General features: G+C 61.4%; 2 protein-coding genes across 2 annotated transcripts in view; one reads left to right on the top strand and one right to left on the bottom strand.

Moving 5' to 3' along the window:
• Positions 1-340: 340 nt before the first annotated feature.
• Positions 341-15,631, top strand: KCNC3 (potassium voltage-gated channel subfamily C member 3). The gene is given in 7 exon segments (XM_053905660.1): positions 341-454; positions 456-1,241; positions 5,431-6,541; positions 8,014-8,205; positions 8,473-8,492; positions 8,494-8,599; positions 12,530-15,631. Coding segments are annotated over 7 exon segments (2,451 nt in total). The 5' UTR covers positions 341-355; the 3' UTR covers positions 12,667-15,631.
• A 956-nt stretch (positions 15,632-16,587) lies between these two features.
• The window catches only part of MYH14 (myosin heavy chain 14), a 103,297-nt gene continuing 102,127 nt past the window's right edge, over positions 16,588-17,757 (bottom strand). Inside the window, 2 exon segments of the mRNA XM_053905659.1 lie at positions 16,588-17,392; positions 17,531-17,703. Coding sequence (XP_053761634.1) covers positions 17,236-17,392; positions 17,531-17,703 — 330 coding nt within the window. The 3' untranslated portion in view covers positions 16,588-17,235.

The raw sequence follows: 17,757 nt of genomic DNA, 5'->3' as shown, positions 1-17,757 counted from the left end.
TCCGCCCACTCCTTTCTTCAGTTCAATCAGATCTCTTTCTCATATCTAGTCCCACCCCCTCAGTTAGCTGCCCGTCCTGCCCATTTGGCACCTCGCTCGGACCTCCCCTTCTCTCGGAAAGATCCAATCGGTGTGTTTCACCTGCAGCCCCGCCCCGAGCAGCTAGGCTGTGTGGAGTCCCCGTCCTTCCCCCTGCCTCAGCCCCGCCCTACCGTCCCCAGACCAATCAGCTCTGTTCCGCCCCCACCGAGGCCCCGCCCCCTCCACCCGTCGCTTCTTCCACCCAATCACGTCTGCTTCTCCTCCTGCAGCCCCGCCCCCGACGCCCCGCCCCTTCAGCCCCGCCCCCCGTCCAATGCTGAGCTCAGTCTGCGTCTCGTCCTTCCGCGGGCGCCAGGGGGCCAGCAAGCAGCAGCCGGCGCCACCGCCGCAGCCGCCCGAGTCCCCGCCGCCGCTGCCCCCCGCCGCCGTCACCGCCGCCGCTGCAGCAACAGCAGTTTGCGCAGCCCGGCTCCGCCGCGTCCCCGGCGGGCCCCCCGGCACCCCGCGGGCCCGGGGGCCGGCGCGCCGAGCCATGCCCCGGGCTGCCGGCGGCGGCCATGGGGCGGCACGGCGGCGGCGGTGGCGACAGCGGCAAGATCGTGATCAACGTGGGCGGCGTGCGCCATGAGACGTACCGCTCGACGCTGCGCACCCTGCCGGGGACGCGGCTGGCCGGCCTGACGGAGCCGGAGGCGGCGGCGCGCTTCGACTACGATCCCGGCGCCGACGAGTTCTTCTTTGACCGGCACCCGGGAGTCTTCGCCTACGTGCTCAACTACTACCGCACAGGCAAGCTGCACTGTCCGGCCGACGTGTGCGGGCCTCTTTTCGAGGAGGAGCTCGGCTTCTGGGGCATCGACGAGACCGACGTGGAGGCCTGCTGCTGGATGACCTACCGGCAGCACCGCGACGCCGAAGAGGCGCTCGACTCCTTTGAGGCTCCGGACCCTGCGGGCGCAGCAAACGCCGCCAACGCCGCTGGCGCCCACGACGCGGGTCTGGACGACGAGGCGGGCGCGGGCGGCGGCGGCCTGGACGGCGCGGGCGGCGAGCTCAAGCGCCTTTGCTTCCAGGACGCGGGCGGCGGCGCCGGGGGGCCGCCAGGGGGCGCGGGCGGCGCAGGCGGCACGTGGTGGCGCCGCTGGCAGCCCCGCGTGTGGGCGCTCTTCGAGGACCCCTACTCGTCGCGGGCCGCCAGGGTGAGCGTGCTCTCGGAGCCCCCCTCCCTCCTCCTTCTCCTGGAGATCCCAGCCTCTTGTGAATGCCCCATCCTAACCCTTAGAATCCCTTGGCCCATCCCAGCCCCTCCTGGTCTTCCTGGTGTCTGGGCTCCCCAGTGTCTTAGAAGCCTGTTTCCCCAAACCTGAGTCTCCTGTACTTTTCTGAACACACCCCCATCTCCTGACCATCCCCAGATCCTCAAAGACGTTTCCGCAACCTTCAGAATCCTCCAGATCCCTCCAGACCCCACCCTGCTTCCCTAGGCTCCCCAATACTCTTAGAAACTTCCTCCCCGAGTATGAATTTCCTGGGCGTCTGTGAACAACCTCACCCCTCCTTTCCTGGACTTCTCTGAGACCCTCAAAAGAATTTTCTCCAGCCCGAGTCTTCTGAGCCCCTGCAAATCCTTTTTCACCTCTTTTGGCCACCCCGGAGACCCCAGAAGACCCTTCCGCAGCCCTGAGTTTCTTGGACCATCCCCAGACCCTCCAAAGACCTCCCTCCTTAGCCGTCAGTGTCCCAGACCCTGTGAACACTGCTCCTGGCTTCCCCTGCCCCCTGCAGTTCCTCTGAAGCCCTCTCTCCAGCCCTCAGTCCCTCAAGTTCTACAACACCTCCCTGATTCTTTCTCCCTTTGCCCCTCTCCCCGCACCTCCTCCTCTCTCCAAGTTTGAGTGTTCTGGCTATTTTTGAACCCTACTTCTGCCTCCAAAGTCTTAGAGGACTCCTCCGCCTTCATCTCAGAGCCTCCTAGACCCCTGTGAATCTCCAAACCACTTGCTCTGGCTAGGACACTTTCCCCCTCCCCCTTACTGCAACACTGAGCCTTGGGGAGTCTTCCCTTCTGGGACCCTCCAGTCCTCTGTGTTCACATATCTTCCTGCATCCTCCCCGCCAACTCCCATCCCAAGGACTTTCCCTATAAAGCTCCAGACTTCCCCCAAGCCTTTCACACTCCTCCTCAGTGTCTCCAGAAGAGCCTTGAGCCCCCATAATATGTCTTTCCTCTCCAGAAGCTCCCATATGCCTTCTTCATCCACAGATTCTCCCAGCTTCTTCTCCCTTCCACAGCCCACTCTTTATCTCTGGGATCCCCCATCCAGAGCCTCCTGGCCCTTTCCCAAGTCAGTCAACTGACTTTTCCTCCTGCTCCAGAACTTTACCGAACCTGTCTTTGGGACTCCCCCACAAGTTAGCAACCCCAAACCTCCTTCTCAAAATAGCTCCCAGTTTTTTCCACCCTGCCTTGGTATCTTTCCACTGGTCCCTACCCCAGCCCTGCTCACTCCCCCATTCCCAAGCTCCCTGCCCCACCATCTAAAGCCCAGGACTGGGCCCCTCTGCTCCCCTACCCCCAAAGTAAGCCAAAGAGTCCACACTCCAGCCTTATCTCCCTTGAAATGCCAGATTTCCCCCAAAGCTCCCTTCATCTTCCCCCCAAAACTTTCCTTAAACATCTATAACTTCCCAGATACCGTCCCCCTTGGTTCTCCCTTGAACCTCTTCCTCCTACTAACTTCCTCCCTGTGTTGGAGGGGGGGGGGGGGTAGTTCAAAATGGGGGAGGATTAGAAAGAGGGGCAAAGAGGAGCAACTCCGGGCACCCCCCCCCCTCCAGCCTCCCTGGGACCCAAACACCCAGAGGAACGGTCCGGCCCCCTCCCCCCACCGTGCCGTGTCCTGGGCCAGGAAGGACGCGGAGCCGCAGTGCCGCATTCACGCCAGGGGAGGGAGCGAAGGGGGGGGGGGGGACCCGGAGGCACCGCATAAAGTTTGGTCCTGAGAAGCGCTGAGTTGGCGAGATTTGGGGTTGGGTGGGGGGAGGTGAGGAGGAAGAGGTTCCGAAGGGACTTGGCCCTAAATGATCCCTCAGGCCGCTGAGTGGCTTCCTCCCCCATGGCCTGGGGCGCCCTTCCCTCGTGAACCCATTGAAGGGTGCTGAAGTGAGACTAGGGGTCCGGGACAGGTACGGGGTGGGGGTGGGGGTGGTCACTCACTCCACAAATGGTTCTTGAGTGTAGGCGTGCCAAGCACTTTCCAGACTATTAGACCGCTTGAGAGAGTTGGGAGCGGAGGCCAATGCAAAGTGGAGGGTACGGCCCTACCTCATCCTCGCTCCCCTCCCCGTAATTTCTCCTTTCCTTCTTACAGGGACTCCATGCCCTCCTACCCCTTCTGCTTTTGAACCACCTCGGGGCAAGGGGTTAAACCAGTCCCGGCGCTGTCCAGCCTCTACAGCTGCGCACTGCGGCGGGTGCCCACCCTCCCCTCCTTGCCCTGGGAGGGAAAGAGTTAAACTCCTGGCCCTCGGTCTCCCGACGTGAAGCGGCGGCACTGCGGCTGCGCCCCTCTTGCTCTGCTCCGGCCCCTAAGGGGTTAAGACCGCTCTCGGCCGCGGCGGCTGCGCACTGCGGCGGGGGAGCTGGCCGCGGTGCTGGCCGCCGCGCGCCCCGCCTCCCGGCCCGGCCCGCCCCCACTGCGGTGCCGCAGCCTGCGCCGCGCACCCGGCTCGGAGGGGGCGGGGGAGCATAGGGCATGCGCTCTGCGGCGGCCTCTGGCCTCTTAAACCACTGCGGAGAACCGAGGAGGGGGGCGGGGCAGAGAGGGCCAAGGTTGACCCCAGCCCACCTCAAGGTCCCGGGCCCTTCTGCGGCACCCTCTGGCTTGCCTCTCTGCTCTGCACTTCAGATTAAAGTTAAGCCCTCCCAAGCCCGGACCCCGCCCCCTCAGCCCTGTGGAGGAAGGGGAGTTGCTGAGGGACCCTGCTGCTCTCCAGTCCACCCCAAAGTCTAGGGTCCTCTCTTCAGTCTGACGCTGAGCCCCCTTTTCTTCTTGAGTCCCTGATTAAAAGTCAAGCGACCCAGGCCCTCCTCCTCTGCGCATCTGACTAAAGCCCTCTCTTTGCCCTAACACCCATCCCCTTCGCTCTCCAAGGGACTAACCTCACTCTTCTCTCTGCGTGTTTGATAAAACCCACCGTCATCTCCAGGGGTCTGCTCCGTCCTCTTCCTTCTCTAAGATCTTGCCTGCACCCCTTCGGCTCCTCAAGGTTTTCTTCAAAATCCACACCAATGCGTGCAGGACTCGAGTCCTCCCCATCTTGAAATGACCCATGTGCCCCCCACCCCTGGACTTCTGGCTAAAGCCTCCTCACCTTTCTGGCCCTAGCTCCACCGTCTCCCATCTCCCCCCACGTTCAGGCCCCTGACCCTCCCTTTCTCTCCAGAGCCTTAAACTCCAACCCTCCTTGCCTCTGTCCTTTTCTCTTTTTGCACACTTGACCCTTCACTTCTTCCCCCATTTATGGCCCTAACACCCCTCGGTGGTTCCATCCCTTTGCTGTCCTCTCTGGACACCCAGCTTTCTCCCTTCTCTGGGTCCCGGGCATTGTGACCAAGGTCCTTAAACCCTGGCTTCTCTCTGAGGCATCGACCTTGCCCCCCACTAACTGATGCCTCCATACCCTAGCAGGAGCTCAGATTTTCTTACTGAGTTCCAGGTACTGGGCCAAGCACTGTTTCTGGAGCCGGGACTTTTGTATACTCATCTAATGTAATCCTCAATAATCCTGTGAAAAACCTGAGGTGTAGAAAGCTTAATCTCCTTGCCCAAATTAGGCCATGGAAACGCTGGCTCCAAATGCAGGCTTTCATAACTTTTGTGACTGTTTTGGGATTCTGCCTCCCTGCCCACTTTCTCCACTTCCCCTTCCCTTGGCTCCAAGCTGAGCTCCAAAGCCTCTGATACCCCGAGGGTGAGTGATCTTAGTCTCCCCGCCACTCCCCTCCCATCGCAGAATCCTTGGACCCTGCTGGGGAGTCCTGAGATGGGACACCGGGTGTGGGGAAGTGGTCTGGGAGACACAGTAAAGGACCGGAAATGGCCGTTTCCGCGAGAACAGTCGGTGGCCCGTCTGCCACCACTGCTGGGGCCAGCTCCTGTCCCAAGCCGGGGAGAGCCGCCTCTGATCCTTTCCCTCCCCCCCTTTTCAAGCTTTACAGGGAAGAGCAGGACGCAGGCTGTGATGGAGGCGTGGGGTGGGGACTCCTGGGTCTCCCCGGAGGTGGGGGCTGGGGAGGGGCGGCCGCTGGGAGGGTCTCCTAGAGGTGGCTGGCTGACCAGATGCCTGGGTCACCTTTTGCCCTCTCTCTCCTGCCCTGCCTCGCAGTATGTGGCCTTCGCCTCCCTCTTCTTCATTCTCATCTCCATAACCACCTTCTGCCTGGAGACCCACGAAGGCTTCATCCACATCAGCAACAAGACGGTGACGCAGGCCTCCCCCATCCCGGGGGCTCCCCCAGAGAACATCACCAACGTGGAGGTGGAGACGGAGCCCTTCCTGACGTACGTGGAGGGCGTGTGCGTGGTCTGGTTCACCTTCGAGTTCCTCATGCGCATCACCTTCTGCCCGGACAAGGTGGAATTTCTCAAGAGCAGCCTCAACATCATCGACTGCGTGGCCATCTTGCCCTTCTATCTCGAGGTGGGCCTCTCGGGCCTCAGCTCCAAGGCTGCCAAAGACGTGCTGGGCTTCCTGCGGGTCGTCCGCTTCGTCCGAATCCTGCGCATCTTCAAGCTCACGCGCCATTTTGTGGGGCTGCGCGTGCTGGGCCACACGCTCCGCGCCAGCACCAACGAGTTCCTGCTGCTCATCATCTTCCTGGCGCTGGGCGTGCTCATCTTCGCCACCATGATCTACTACGCGGAGCGCATCGGCGCCGACCCCGACGACATCCTGGGCTCCAACCACACCTACTTCAAGAACATCCCCATCGGCTTCTGGTGGGCCGTGGTCACCATGACGACCCTGGGCTACGGAGACATGTACCCCAAGACGTGGTCGGGGATGCTGGTCGGGGCACTGTGCGCCCTGGCGGGGGTGCTCACCATCGCCATGCCCGTGCCCGTCATCGTCAACAACTTTGGCATGTACTATTCGCTGGCCATGGCCAAACAGAAGCTGCCCAAGAAGAAGAACAAACACATCCCCCGGCCCCCGCAGCCCGGCTCCCCCAACTACTGCAAGCCCGACCCCCCTCCCCCGCCGCCCCCGCACCACCCCCACCACGGCAGCGGCGGTATCAGCCCTCCGCCACCCATCACCCCGCCCTCCGTGGGGGTGACTGTGGCCGGGGCCTACCCGGCGGGCCCCCACACGCACCCCGGGCTGCTCAGGGGGGGCGCGGGGGGGCTCGGGATCATGGGGCTGCCTCCTCTGCCGGCCCCCGGGGAGCCTTGCCCGTTGGCTCAGGAGGAAGTAATTGAGATCAACCGCGCAGGTGAGCAGGGGCGCATGAGGGGCCGATGGGGGTGGGGGGAGGAGGCCACCGCTTCGCTTAAGAGCCGGGGCGGTCACTACAGAGGGGAGAGAGAAAAGCTAACAGCTTTTGCTGAGGTCAACGAAGAGGCACGGAAACAGACGGATTCGGTGTGAAAGAGACGGTTTGGGGGAGAGCCAGACTCGCGGCCAGGACATTCGGGGGGACCAGGGAGGCAGAGCGATCGGCCTACCGGGAGGGGGGACTCGGGCACAGGCACAGAGACGGTCTAACATGTGAATCACCGGCCGGCCGGAGACACGGCATCTGAGTCTTCCGGTGGTGATGCGGAGAAAAGAGCCTGAAAGCGACAGAAAGCAAGCAGTTGTCCCCGAGAGCAGGAGAGACAGAGAGAGAGAGGACAGAGGCGGAGGGCCAGTGGTAGAGAGTTCAGGTTCTAATGACAGCGAGGCCAAGAGAGGAGACAAGACTCAAAGACCAAGAAGTAGGTAGAGGCCAGGAAGACAGGCCCAGAGGGCGGGCCGGCCGTGTGACGGTGACTCGGGACCCAGGGCCCTTGGCTCCGGCTCAGTCCGAGAGACGCACAAGAGAGGCGGCCAAATGAAGAGGTGAAGGGAAGGAGATGAGGGAGAAGAAAGTTGACCCGGTGTGTCCCTCCCCCTAGGGGAGTCTGTGTCTCTGAAGGTTGGGGGCCAAGGTCCTGTGGTCCTGAGCAGGGAGAAGCCGGTGGGCCCCACCCCCATGACTTAAGTAGGTCAAGAAAGGGAGCTGGGCCGCCCGGCCCTCATCTGGCTCCCTCGGCCGCTGACCCAGTTTCACACCAATTAAAAATAGCTCAAGTCAGAGCCTGGGGGACCCCCACCTCCCGCCCTCCCTCCTCTGTCACCTTCCCAACCCTTCCCCGCTGTGCCCTTCCCAGCACCCAACACCCTCCCTAAACAGCTACCTCCCAGCCCCCTGAGGCCCCCCAGCCGTCCCTACAAACCTACCCCAACCCATCTACCCGACCAACCCAACACCGCACCCCGGTCCCCGCCCTACTCGTTCACTTCAGCCGACCGCCCACCGGCACTCTACCCCGGCCTCCTTCCAGGCACCCAGCTCGCTTCCCAACCACCCTCCAGATGCCCTGCACCCCACCCAGTCCTGCCCTTCCCAGCACCCAACACCTGGCCCGAGCACCACCTCCCGCCACACAGCACCCTCCATCCACACCAACTCCTGACCGCCCTTCCGCATCCCTGCTGTCTTTCCCGGCACTCAACACCTCCCCCCACCCCGTGACCTGTCCCCTAAACCCACCAGCCACACACGCCAGCACCCAGCTTCCGGCCTGCCCCTCCTGTCCCTTCCTTGAGACACCCTGCCCCTCAGGCGTCTACTCCCAGCCCCCTCCTTGCTAATGGCACCCCCACCCTGAGTTCCTGCACCTCACTCTCTCCTTTGTGTCTCTGTCTGTCCCTCTGGCGCAGATCCCCGCCCCAATGGGGACCCTGCAGCAGCTGCGCTTGCCCACGAGGACTGCCCAGCCATCGACCAGCCCGCCATGTCCCCGGAAGACAAGAGCCCCATCACCCCTGGCAGCCGTGGCCGCTATAGCCGGGACCGAGCCTGCTTCCTCCTCACCGACTACGCTCCTTCCCCTGATGGCTCCATCCGGAAAGGTGAGGTGCCCTCCACTGGCCCCCTGGAGCCCTCCCTCTCTCTCTCTCTCTCTCTCTCTCTCTCCCTCCCTCAGGGGAGGGAGGGAGATGGGGGAGGAGGTGCTGGACTTCCCTTCCCCCATCCCCCATCCCCTGGCCCCAAATTCCCTTCCTCCCAGATCCCCCGCCCCCCAAGTTTCCTCACCACTGACCCTTCACCTGTCTTTATTCCATCTCCATTTCCCCCCACCCCACCCCGGACCCTCTGGCCTCTTCCCCCACCCCCAGCCACCGGTGCTCCCCCACTGCCCCCCCCAGACTGGCGTAAGCCAGGCCCCCCAAGCTTCTTGCCCGACCTCAACGCCAACGCCGCAGCCTGGATATCCCCCTAGCGGACGAACCCCTTCCCCCCGGGGTAAGTAGCCCCCACCCTTTGATCCCCACTTTCTTCCTGACTAACCCCTCTGAGAACATGCATCCCCCACTGACCGAGACTCCTGTCCCCTCACTGCGAACAGCTCCATCCAATTAACCAGCAGCCACGACACTGACCCCACACCCACCCTTCCAGGACTTGCCCTGCCCCTCACTAACCCCCCAGAACTAACCCGACCCTCCCCACCGTGTGCCTGACCTCCCTCCCCTGCCCTCACGACTGACCCCCATCCTCACCCCCATTCACATCTCTCTCCCTGCCTCCCTCCCTCCCTGGGTTTTTTATACAATTGAGAAAACGGGGTACACACCCAGGACACTCTGGGGTGCAAGATGGGATGGGGAAGACTCAGCCGCTCGTCCAGTCGCTTGTGAATTGGCCAGCGCTTACCAAGGACCTGTGTGTCACCTGTGTGTCACCTGCGTGGTGCTAGGCACAGGGAATCAACAGGGAAGAACCCCGCCCCCCCCACCACACCGCCCAAGGAGCTCCCAGTTTGCTGGGAGAGTCAGACACTGACCTAGAAAGCCACTATTTGGGGTGATACATGCACAAGGGGAGGTACCACAGGGACACGCAGTAAGAGGAACTCGCACGCTCCCCAGGGCAGGATGAAAGTAATGGGGAAGGCTTCCCGAAGGAACTGAGGTCTGGAGGTGTCCTGGCCTCAAGTGCAGAAGTGATCCCAAGGGACATAGTGACCACAGGGACTGGGCCAAACAGAGCAGAGGAGACTGGGGACTGGCAGGTAGACGTGAGGTAGGAAAGCAGGCCTGGGCTGAACCTTGTTTAGGGACCCTGGGGGGGGGGGGCGGGCAGGTCAGCGCCTGGGCTGTGTGGGGCATGGACAGGAGACTGGAGGTCAGGAGGCCCGGGGAGCAGGCTGGGATGAGGGTCCGAGGGGATGCAGAGGAAGGGACAAGGCAGAGAGAGTTAGGGATCAGGGACAGACCGGGAGGGACAGGGCTGGGAACTGGCAGTGGCGAGACAGAGAGTAGCTGAGTAATTCAACAAACATAACCAAGCACTCATCACACGCCAGGAATTTAACAGGATTCTGTAATCTTCACTGCAACCCTGGCTAACACACAGCTCGCTTCCTCCCTCCCTCCCTCCCTCCCTCCCTTCGGCAACTAATCGCTGAGGGCACAGTTCCAGGCACTGGAACTTTGGCGATTCACAAAGCATGACTCTGCCATCACAGTTGACACTCTAGAGCACGGATTGGCACGCTACGGCCCCTGGGCCAAACCTGCCAGCAGGCTGTTTTGTAAATAAAGCTCTACTGGAGCACAGCCACTGTCATGCTACAACAGTAGAGTGGAATAGTTGTCACGGAGAACGTGTGGCCCGCAGAGCTGAACATATGTAGCGATCGGCCCTTTACAGGAAAAGCTTGCCACCCCCTGATCAGAGGAAGCAGAAAAGCAACCCAACACATGGACAAAAGGACATGATCGTTACTCTGGCCACTTCAGATAAGGGGGTCTGCAAAGGCCTTTTTGAGGTGACGTGGACCCCGAAAGGTAAAAAGGGCCAGCCGGCGGAACAGCAGGTGCAAGGGTCCTGCGGTCCTGAGGTGGGATGAGCTTGATTTGTTAAAGGTGTAGCAAGGAGGGAGGTGTGGCTGGAACTGAGCAGCTCAGGGGAGAGGGGTGCCAGACAGAGCTTGGGGTGGGGGTGGGGGGAAGGATCATGAGAGCTTTTTGTGGCCATGGCTAGAGGCTGGATTTGACCTTAAAGGTGACAGGGAGCTGCCTGAAGGAATTTGATCTATCACTTATTCCTTCAACAAACTTCTGCGGAATCTTCTTTAGAAATACACAGACACATCCTTAAAGAATCGAATCGCTACGTGCAGCAGCTTAGGGAGGTGCTGTAGTGGGACACGGGGGCCTCCAGGGACAGCCTTGGTTCACAGAAGTTCAGGGGGTGGGGCATGAGCAGACAGGGATGAGACCCCAGGCCTCTGGGCTCCGAGTCCAGAAGGGACAGTGGCCCTCCTCGTTCCACCCCCTAACTCCCCAATTCACCCTCCATTTTCATCTCATTATCCCCCCCCTTTCCCTGCTCCCACCTACCTCACCCACCCCTCCCCCTGCTTGCGCCCAGGCCCTTTCCACCCTGTTTCCCACCGCGAGGTCTGGATGGGCCCCCACGGAATTGAGGGAGGGGGGAGGATTTGGAAATGGGAGGGAGGGAGGGAGGGAGGTGTGGGGGCTGGGTGGCTTGGGGGAGGGGTCTCTGCTTCTCTTGCCTCTGATGCCAAAATCCATTCATTGAACTCAAATGATGGCCGGAGCTGATGGGGCTGACTGAACTCTCTGCCCCAACGCCCTGGATCCCTCCCCGCTCCTGCACTTCCAAGCTCCTTCCTCTCTCTCCATCCTTCCTGGGTGACCCACCGTCCCCTGTTGTCCCCCTCTTTTTCTCCCAGGACCCCCCCCCAATCCCCTACCTGTCCCATGACCCTACCCTTGTCCATCTTCCCGAATCACCTGAGCCCAACACCTAACACCTGTTTCCCCTTCCTCCCCAGCCCTCCCCCCTTCCTTCCCTCATCTTCCCTCCCCCCAGCCCTTCCCCCAGTCACCCCGGAAGCTCCTTCCATATTTGATGTCTTTGGCCGCCCCCATTTCACTGCTCCCCTCCCCCGGAAAACACCAGAGAGGAGGAAGAGATTCCGGCGTTTCTCCGTCCCCCCAACAGTGAGGCTGTGTTGGGGGGTTCCGCCTGACCACCCTCCCCCCGCCGTGACTCTGTGTATTTCTGTCCCCAGCTCTTGTCACCGCCTGAGACCTCGCGAGACCCTCGGTCCCCCCCTGCCCCTTCCCCCCAGGTTAGCAATTGGGAATGGCTGGGAGGGGGTGTTCCCAAGATACTGGGCTTCCAACCCCTGCCCCCCAGGCCCTCTGTCCTCTGGTCAAGACCCCCTCGCCCAGACAGACCTCTTGGCACTGCCTGGGAACGCACTAGAACTTCCCCCAGACACCGGCAGTACTCTGAGATCCTCCCGAGCTTCCCAGAAACCACACACACACACACACACACACACACACACACACTCTCCCCGGTCTTAGACCCTTTTGGCTCTCAGGTCGCTGTTAGACCTTCCCATCAGAAGGTTCCACGACCCTTTAAAGATACCTCATCACAACCTTCAGGTGAGCCTTGCCTCTCTCAGGTCCGCCCCCCCCACGGGGGGGGGGCACTGCCAGTTCACGCTCCTTTCTGCCTCTCACAGCCCCACCCACCTGCCTTTCCTCCTTTCTCCACCGCTAGGTCAGCCCCCACCGGAGCCCTCCCGAGCCCTCCCCACCGGCTGCTCCCCCCACATGCATTCCACCGAGCTCCCTCCCCATGCCCGTGCTGCCCACCATCCGCCTTGCTGCCCCCCCCCCAACCCTTTTGCCTCAGATAAGGGGGCCAACGGGGGTAGGGAGAGGGGAGGTGGGAGGGGCGGGCTGCGGTGGGGATGGGGTGGGGGAGGCTCGGTGGGCACCACCCTGCCTCCTAACCCTGAGTCTCTCCCCCCTCCCCATGTCTGAACCTTTCTCCTTGATTCCGACTGACTGTCCGATTTGTTCACTTTTCTCTCTCCATCTCCTTGGTCCGCCTCTGTCCATCTCTCTGCCTCTTGCCATCTCTTTTGTTATGTCTTGGTGTCTGTCTCTTATCCCTTCTGTCTCCCTCGCCGTCTCTATCCTGGACTCTGTGCTTCCGCCCTTTTTCTGTCTCCTTGCCTCTTCCCGTCCCTCTCTCTCTTTCTCCGGCTCCTATCCTTTCTGGCCGTTCCTCCCCCTGCTTCCCTGGCTCGGGGTCTCTCTGTCTGTTGGACCCTCCCCCTGCACCCCCACCTCCATGCTTCCTCCCCATGTTTCTGCCCCTCCCCCCCCCCCCCCCCCCCAGGTTACGAGAAATCCCGCAGCCTGAGCAGCATCGCGGGCCTGAGCGGGGTGTCCCTGCGCCTCGCGCCCCTTGCCACTCCCCCTGGCTCTCCCAGGGCCGCCCGCCGCGCTCCCCCAACCCTGCCCTCCATCCTCTAACGCTCCCCTCCCCCCCGTGGGGGGACTGGGGGTGACAGGGAAGAAGGTCAAAGGAGCTGGGGGTGGGGGGTGGGGGAAAGGGTTTTTTAAAAAAATCAAAAAGTCATTAATAATATGCAACCGAGACGACGACGCCAGCAGACACCCCCGGACCCCTCACCCCCACCTGGGCCCCCAGGATGGAGGGGGAGGAGCCAAACTCCAGCCCCCCCCCCCCCACCTCTCCCCCTTCCTCTCCCCCCAATAAAGCCTTCTCAGGTCTCCATGAGCCATAGGACATCCCGCTCCCATAAACTCCTGTAAATACGTCCAAATTATGCCAGTTACATTTTGGGGCGCCTCTCCGCTAGTCTGCATGCCTCCCTCAACCCGGATCCCTCCTCCCCCCTTCCAGCTCCACCTCAGCAATAAGCCGCCAGGGGCTGCATGCCGCGCGATTGAGGGAAGGGGAAGTCTGGGAAGGGGACGGGGCCTCAAGGGGGTCCGGCCGGCTTTGCAGCCGCGGGAGGGTCTCCTGGCCTCCTACCGTTCGCCCCGGGAGGACAGCCCATCACATTGATGTAAAGAGTAATACGGTAGCAACAATGTGAGGGAAGGAGGAACAGCCACCCAGGCCCCCAAACGAGCTGAGCTCAGAGGGCGAAAGCAGAGGCCTGGGGAGTGGGCTGTGGACAGCTTCTCCCTCAGCCTTTAGGAAGATCCCTCTGGTGAACGTGACCCTTTCATCCCTCTCCGTCCCCGCCACGGGGTCTGCTCGCCTCTCTTCTTGCTGCATGGACCCAGACCTCCCATCTCGGAATTTCTGGGATGATCTGGCCCTAGCACACAAAATCCCCCAACGCCCCCTCCAGGTTACCAGGACACGAGACCTGCACCCACAGTTCCCGAGACCCACTCTGGCACCCCGCATCCCCTAAATCCCCACCGGGTCCTGGGACTTAACTTCTGCGTGCAGATGCTGTCCCCCGCCCCACCCCACCCAATCCCTGGACCGCATCCCAGCGGCTCAAACCTCCAAGACTTGACCCGGCCCTTCAGCTCACTTTCAGCCTTTGGGATGCTCCAGATCCTTCCCACACTCGGGCATTTCTTGGACACCCCCAAATCCTCAGGCCTTCCCCCCCCCCCCCCCCAGATAATCCCCAAATCTCTAACATCTGACATCCACCTCAGGTTCTCCTGATACCAGAATTTCCAAGACAGGCTCAACCTGTCTACAATTCCAGGGAACCAGACCTCCCCCATCCCCAACCTTGGGCATCCCCTTTCGTATGCCTCGCCCTGCCTCTTCCAAGAGCCCCTTTCCTTAAATGGTGCCCCAAAGGGACCCTCTTCATGGCCATCAGTGTTTCCCAGAGAGTTGTATTTGTACCCCTGGTGATGTGCTAAGGTTTTAGGCAGCGCAAGGACGCTTAATCTAAAAAGTTTTGTCTTTCCTGGCATGTTGCTCACAAGCCGGTAAGTCCAGATACTGCTGCTTGGCCCAGACACTGTTTATTCAAGGTCGAGTGTTTCCACTTAAAGCAGAGGATGTGCCCGCGCGAAGGGACACTGGACTAGCAGAAGCTCGGGAAACGACGACATACCTTACCGGGGCTGGGATCCCAGCCCACCCTTCCCCGGCATTCCGCGTCCTGCCACGCTCGCGGGTGGAAAATCATTTCTCATATCCCATCCTGGCTCAAGGATGCGCTACCTCCCCCAAGCCCAGAGACCACACCGGTCCCAGAATCCTTAGAGGGGACCCCTCCCCTTTTGGAGCTGGAGGCCCACGGAACTAGCAACCTCCTTCCCTCTGCTCCCACGGCCTCAGGAACCCTCCCCCCCCCACACCCATCCGAGGGTTGGGGGGTGTCACTGAGCGCGATTCTTGATGCAACGATTCCTATGCAAGGGGCATTTTGAGTCCCCCATCCTTCCCTCGGACCCTAAACCCTGGCGAATCAGGGGTGAGGGGTGGGGCAGGTTCTGGTGGGAGCGGGGTGGGGCGAGGCAAAGGGCTAGGGGCTCCAGACACCAGGGTATGGGGGTGGGGACTGATTATATTGCCAAAGGGTTTAACTTCTTTAAAAAAAAAAAAACAAAAACAAAAAAACAAAAAAAAAAAACCAACAGACCCCAGACTCCCCTGACCCTCACGGAAGCCGAACGGTGCGGGGGAAAGGGGGTGAGGATCTTTTCCAAAGGGTACAGCCCTCTTCCCAACGTCTCCCCCTGCTCGCCAGTCTGCCACACGTACCCAGCTTTTTAGTTCAGCTTTTAAAAATAATCACAATCATAAACCTTTACACAACGTGATTCACGTCCTTCACCCCAACCCCCATCCCCCAAGTCAAACAAACAGTGTGGGATTTGGGGAGGAAGAGAGAGCCAAAGGGACAACTTCTAAGTCCCGCTCCCCTTTTCTCCCCGGCCGCCAGGGTGCCTGCAACTACACGCATGCGCTGCATGACGCGCTCCCCCACACGCATGTCGCGCCCCTCCAGCGCTCCGGGAACGCACGGACACGGGGCGAGGGGCGGGGCGATTGGGGAGGAACGAACGGCGGGGGGTCTTCCTGAGTGCAGCGGCTCCTCCTCCCCATCACACACACAGCAATAAGAGTCTCTCACTCCAACGTGGGCGGGGCGGGCCTGGCCTGTCGAAGCGGGAGGGGGGAGGAGTGGCCAGGGGGCGCTCTCAGGGATGGGGGCGGGTGTCCGGAGTCAGTGTGGGGAGGGGAGGTCTGCAAATCGTCCAACTCTGGTGCTAATGGCGGGTCTTCTCAGCCCACCCCCAGGGCAGGGAGGGAGGGGTCGGCGTGGCCCCTCCCCCAAGTCTCCCCCACGCCCACCCTGGGTGCATGAACCGCCCAATGCAGAAGCTGCCGCATGTCACCTGCCCTCCCCAAAGAAAAAGTGTCATGCCCCCTTCCCGCCCGCCCTCTCACTTCCCACCGAAATAAAAGTTTCCTTTTCATTTAAAAGTTGCATCCTGTTTCCTGGGAAGGTTTCCAGATCTGGGCCAGGGTGGGGGCCTCAAGAGCAGGGGTCGTATGAAAGTAACAAGGGTGTGCACCTTGGGGGGCCGGCTATCCCCTTGATCACCGGCTCTCACCTTGTGATTTGGGGGCGGGGGGGGCGGGGGGTAGTGCCTGCCTTTTCCCTGATGGTAAAATGGGATCCACACCCGTAACTGGAAACTGTGAACGGCACCTGGTTTTATATGAGCTCCTACGTGAGGGTAGCAAGACCCTAGGAGAGGAGTGGAGCTGGGTCTCCAATAAGAGGTTAGGGGCCGAGGGCCCCATGTTCCATATTGCCTACTCTGAAGCCAGACTGTGGGTTCAAGTTCTCAGTAGCTGTGTGTTCCTGGGCAGTCTCTCAACCTCTCTGGGCTGTTTCCACCACCCTAAAAGGGCAGGAGGGGGTGATCTGTTCATTCAGCAAATACACGAATCCCAACCACATGCCAGGCACTGTTCTAGGCGCCGGAAAGCAAAGGAATCATTCCTACCTCTAGGGGTTGTGCTCTAGGTGGAGGCGAGCTCCCCTGTTTGTTTAGCACAGCTATGCAAATGACCGCTACTCCACAGATGGCTCCACGGTCACCCTGTCACTGCTTTGCAAAGACTTGAGGGTCAGCCGGAGTGCAGCATCCCTTCTGCCAGTTACTCACCGGGAGGCTTGAAGCAAGGCACGTCACGGCTCGGCCTCCGTTTCCCCATCTGTATAATGGAGGCAATACGCGGGAAGGAGGCTGAAACGAGTTACTTCACATGAAACGCTGGTACCCAGGGGGCTCCCAACACTGCCAGCTGTGAGAACCAGCTGACGGCCCCACCTGCTGGTTCTGGACGGCTGCCCCAGCGGCCGAAGAAGCCTGTGACTCCCCCGCCCCATCAGAGATCCCCCGGAAGGAACACACACAGCGCCAAGGGGGTCCAGTTGGGGTGGGAGTTTATTTCTGCCAGAGCCTGGAGGCTGGGAGGATATGGGGCCTCTTCCAGCCCCCACAGGAAACTCCAAACCTAATTGTGATCACACAAGAGCAACCAGAAGGGGGGGGGGGCGGAACACATGGGGGAGGAGAGGGGGTGATGGGGGGATTCCCTTCTCCCGCCCCTCTGCAAGGGTCAAAGGTTGGTGGAGACCTGGGGCTCCGGCTGCTGTCGCTCAGAAGTTCCGGGGTCAGTGGAGAGTGGAGGAGGAGGGGAAGAGGGGGGAGAGAGGGGGAGGGGAATGGGAACCCTGGCTTCGGAGGACAGGGGAGCCATGCTCCCTTGCTTATAAAGATCATTAACAACTTAAGGAGGGAGGGGAGCCCTATGGGGCCACAGCTTGCTAACTGCTCCCGGATTTCCTTCCAAGCGAAGGCCCTCCTCCACGTTGCCCTGCTCCCCTGCTCCCCTGTGTTTAGGGGTCCATGGGTCTCAGCCCCTGCCCCCTCACATGGGGTTGGTAAGTGCTATAGTGCCAAAGGCTGGCACCATCTTCAAAGTGCAAGAAGCCAGAGGTTGGGTTCCCGGGACGGGCGCCCCAGGGACCAGGGGCCAGGGAGGGAGGGGCCAAAGCTGGGGGCAGGGCAGGGTCACTGGGGCTGGGGCGCCGCCGGGGGCTCGTCAGGCTCCGGGGGTGGCGGCCCAGACCCGGGCTCCTCCTCCTCGATCTCCTCCTCCAATGGCACGCCCTCCTCCAGTCGGAAGACCTGGCGCACCTTGCGGGTGGTGAGGGTGAGTGGGCCGCGTCTGCAGGGGGGGCGAGAGACCAGGAGACGGGCGGGCGGGCCGTTAATTGAGGGGAGCAGGGGAAAAGTGAGCGGGAGCTACGGGAGAAAGAGCGAGATGGGGGCGGGGCTTATGGAGTGACGGTGCAGGTGACCCTACCGGAGCCGGTTCCTTAGCGTGTTCAACTCGCGGTTCATGGCCTCCGAGGACTCTGTGACATCTTCCAGCTCGTGCTGCAGCCGCCGGCGGACCGCCTGCGCCCGGGACGCCTCCTCCTCGGCTTCCTCCAGCTGTCGCTTTAGCTGTTTCACCCGAAGGTTGCCCTTCTCCACCTTGGTGGAAGCAGAGGTCCAGGTCAAGTCCGGGGGCGGGGGGTGTCGGCCTCA

The sequence above is a fragment of the Panthera pardus genome, unplaced genomic scaffold, assembly GCF_024362965.1.
Source record: "Panthera pardus isolate Hobbes unplaced genomic scaffold, ASM2436296v1 HiC_scaffold_18, whole genome shotgun sequence".
Classification (NCBI taxonomy): Eukaryota; Metazoa; Chordata; class Mammalia; order Carnivora; family Felidae; genus Panthera; species Panthera pardus.
Note: the sequence above shows the minus strand (reverse complement) of the source record. Positions and strands in the feature narration are given on the sequence as shown.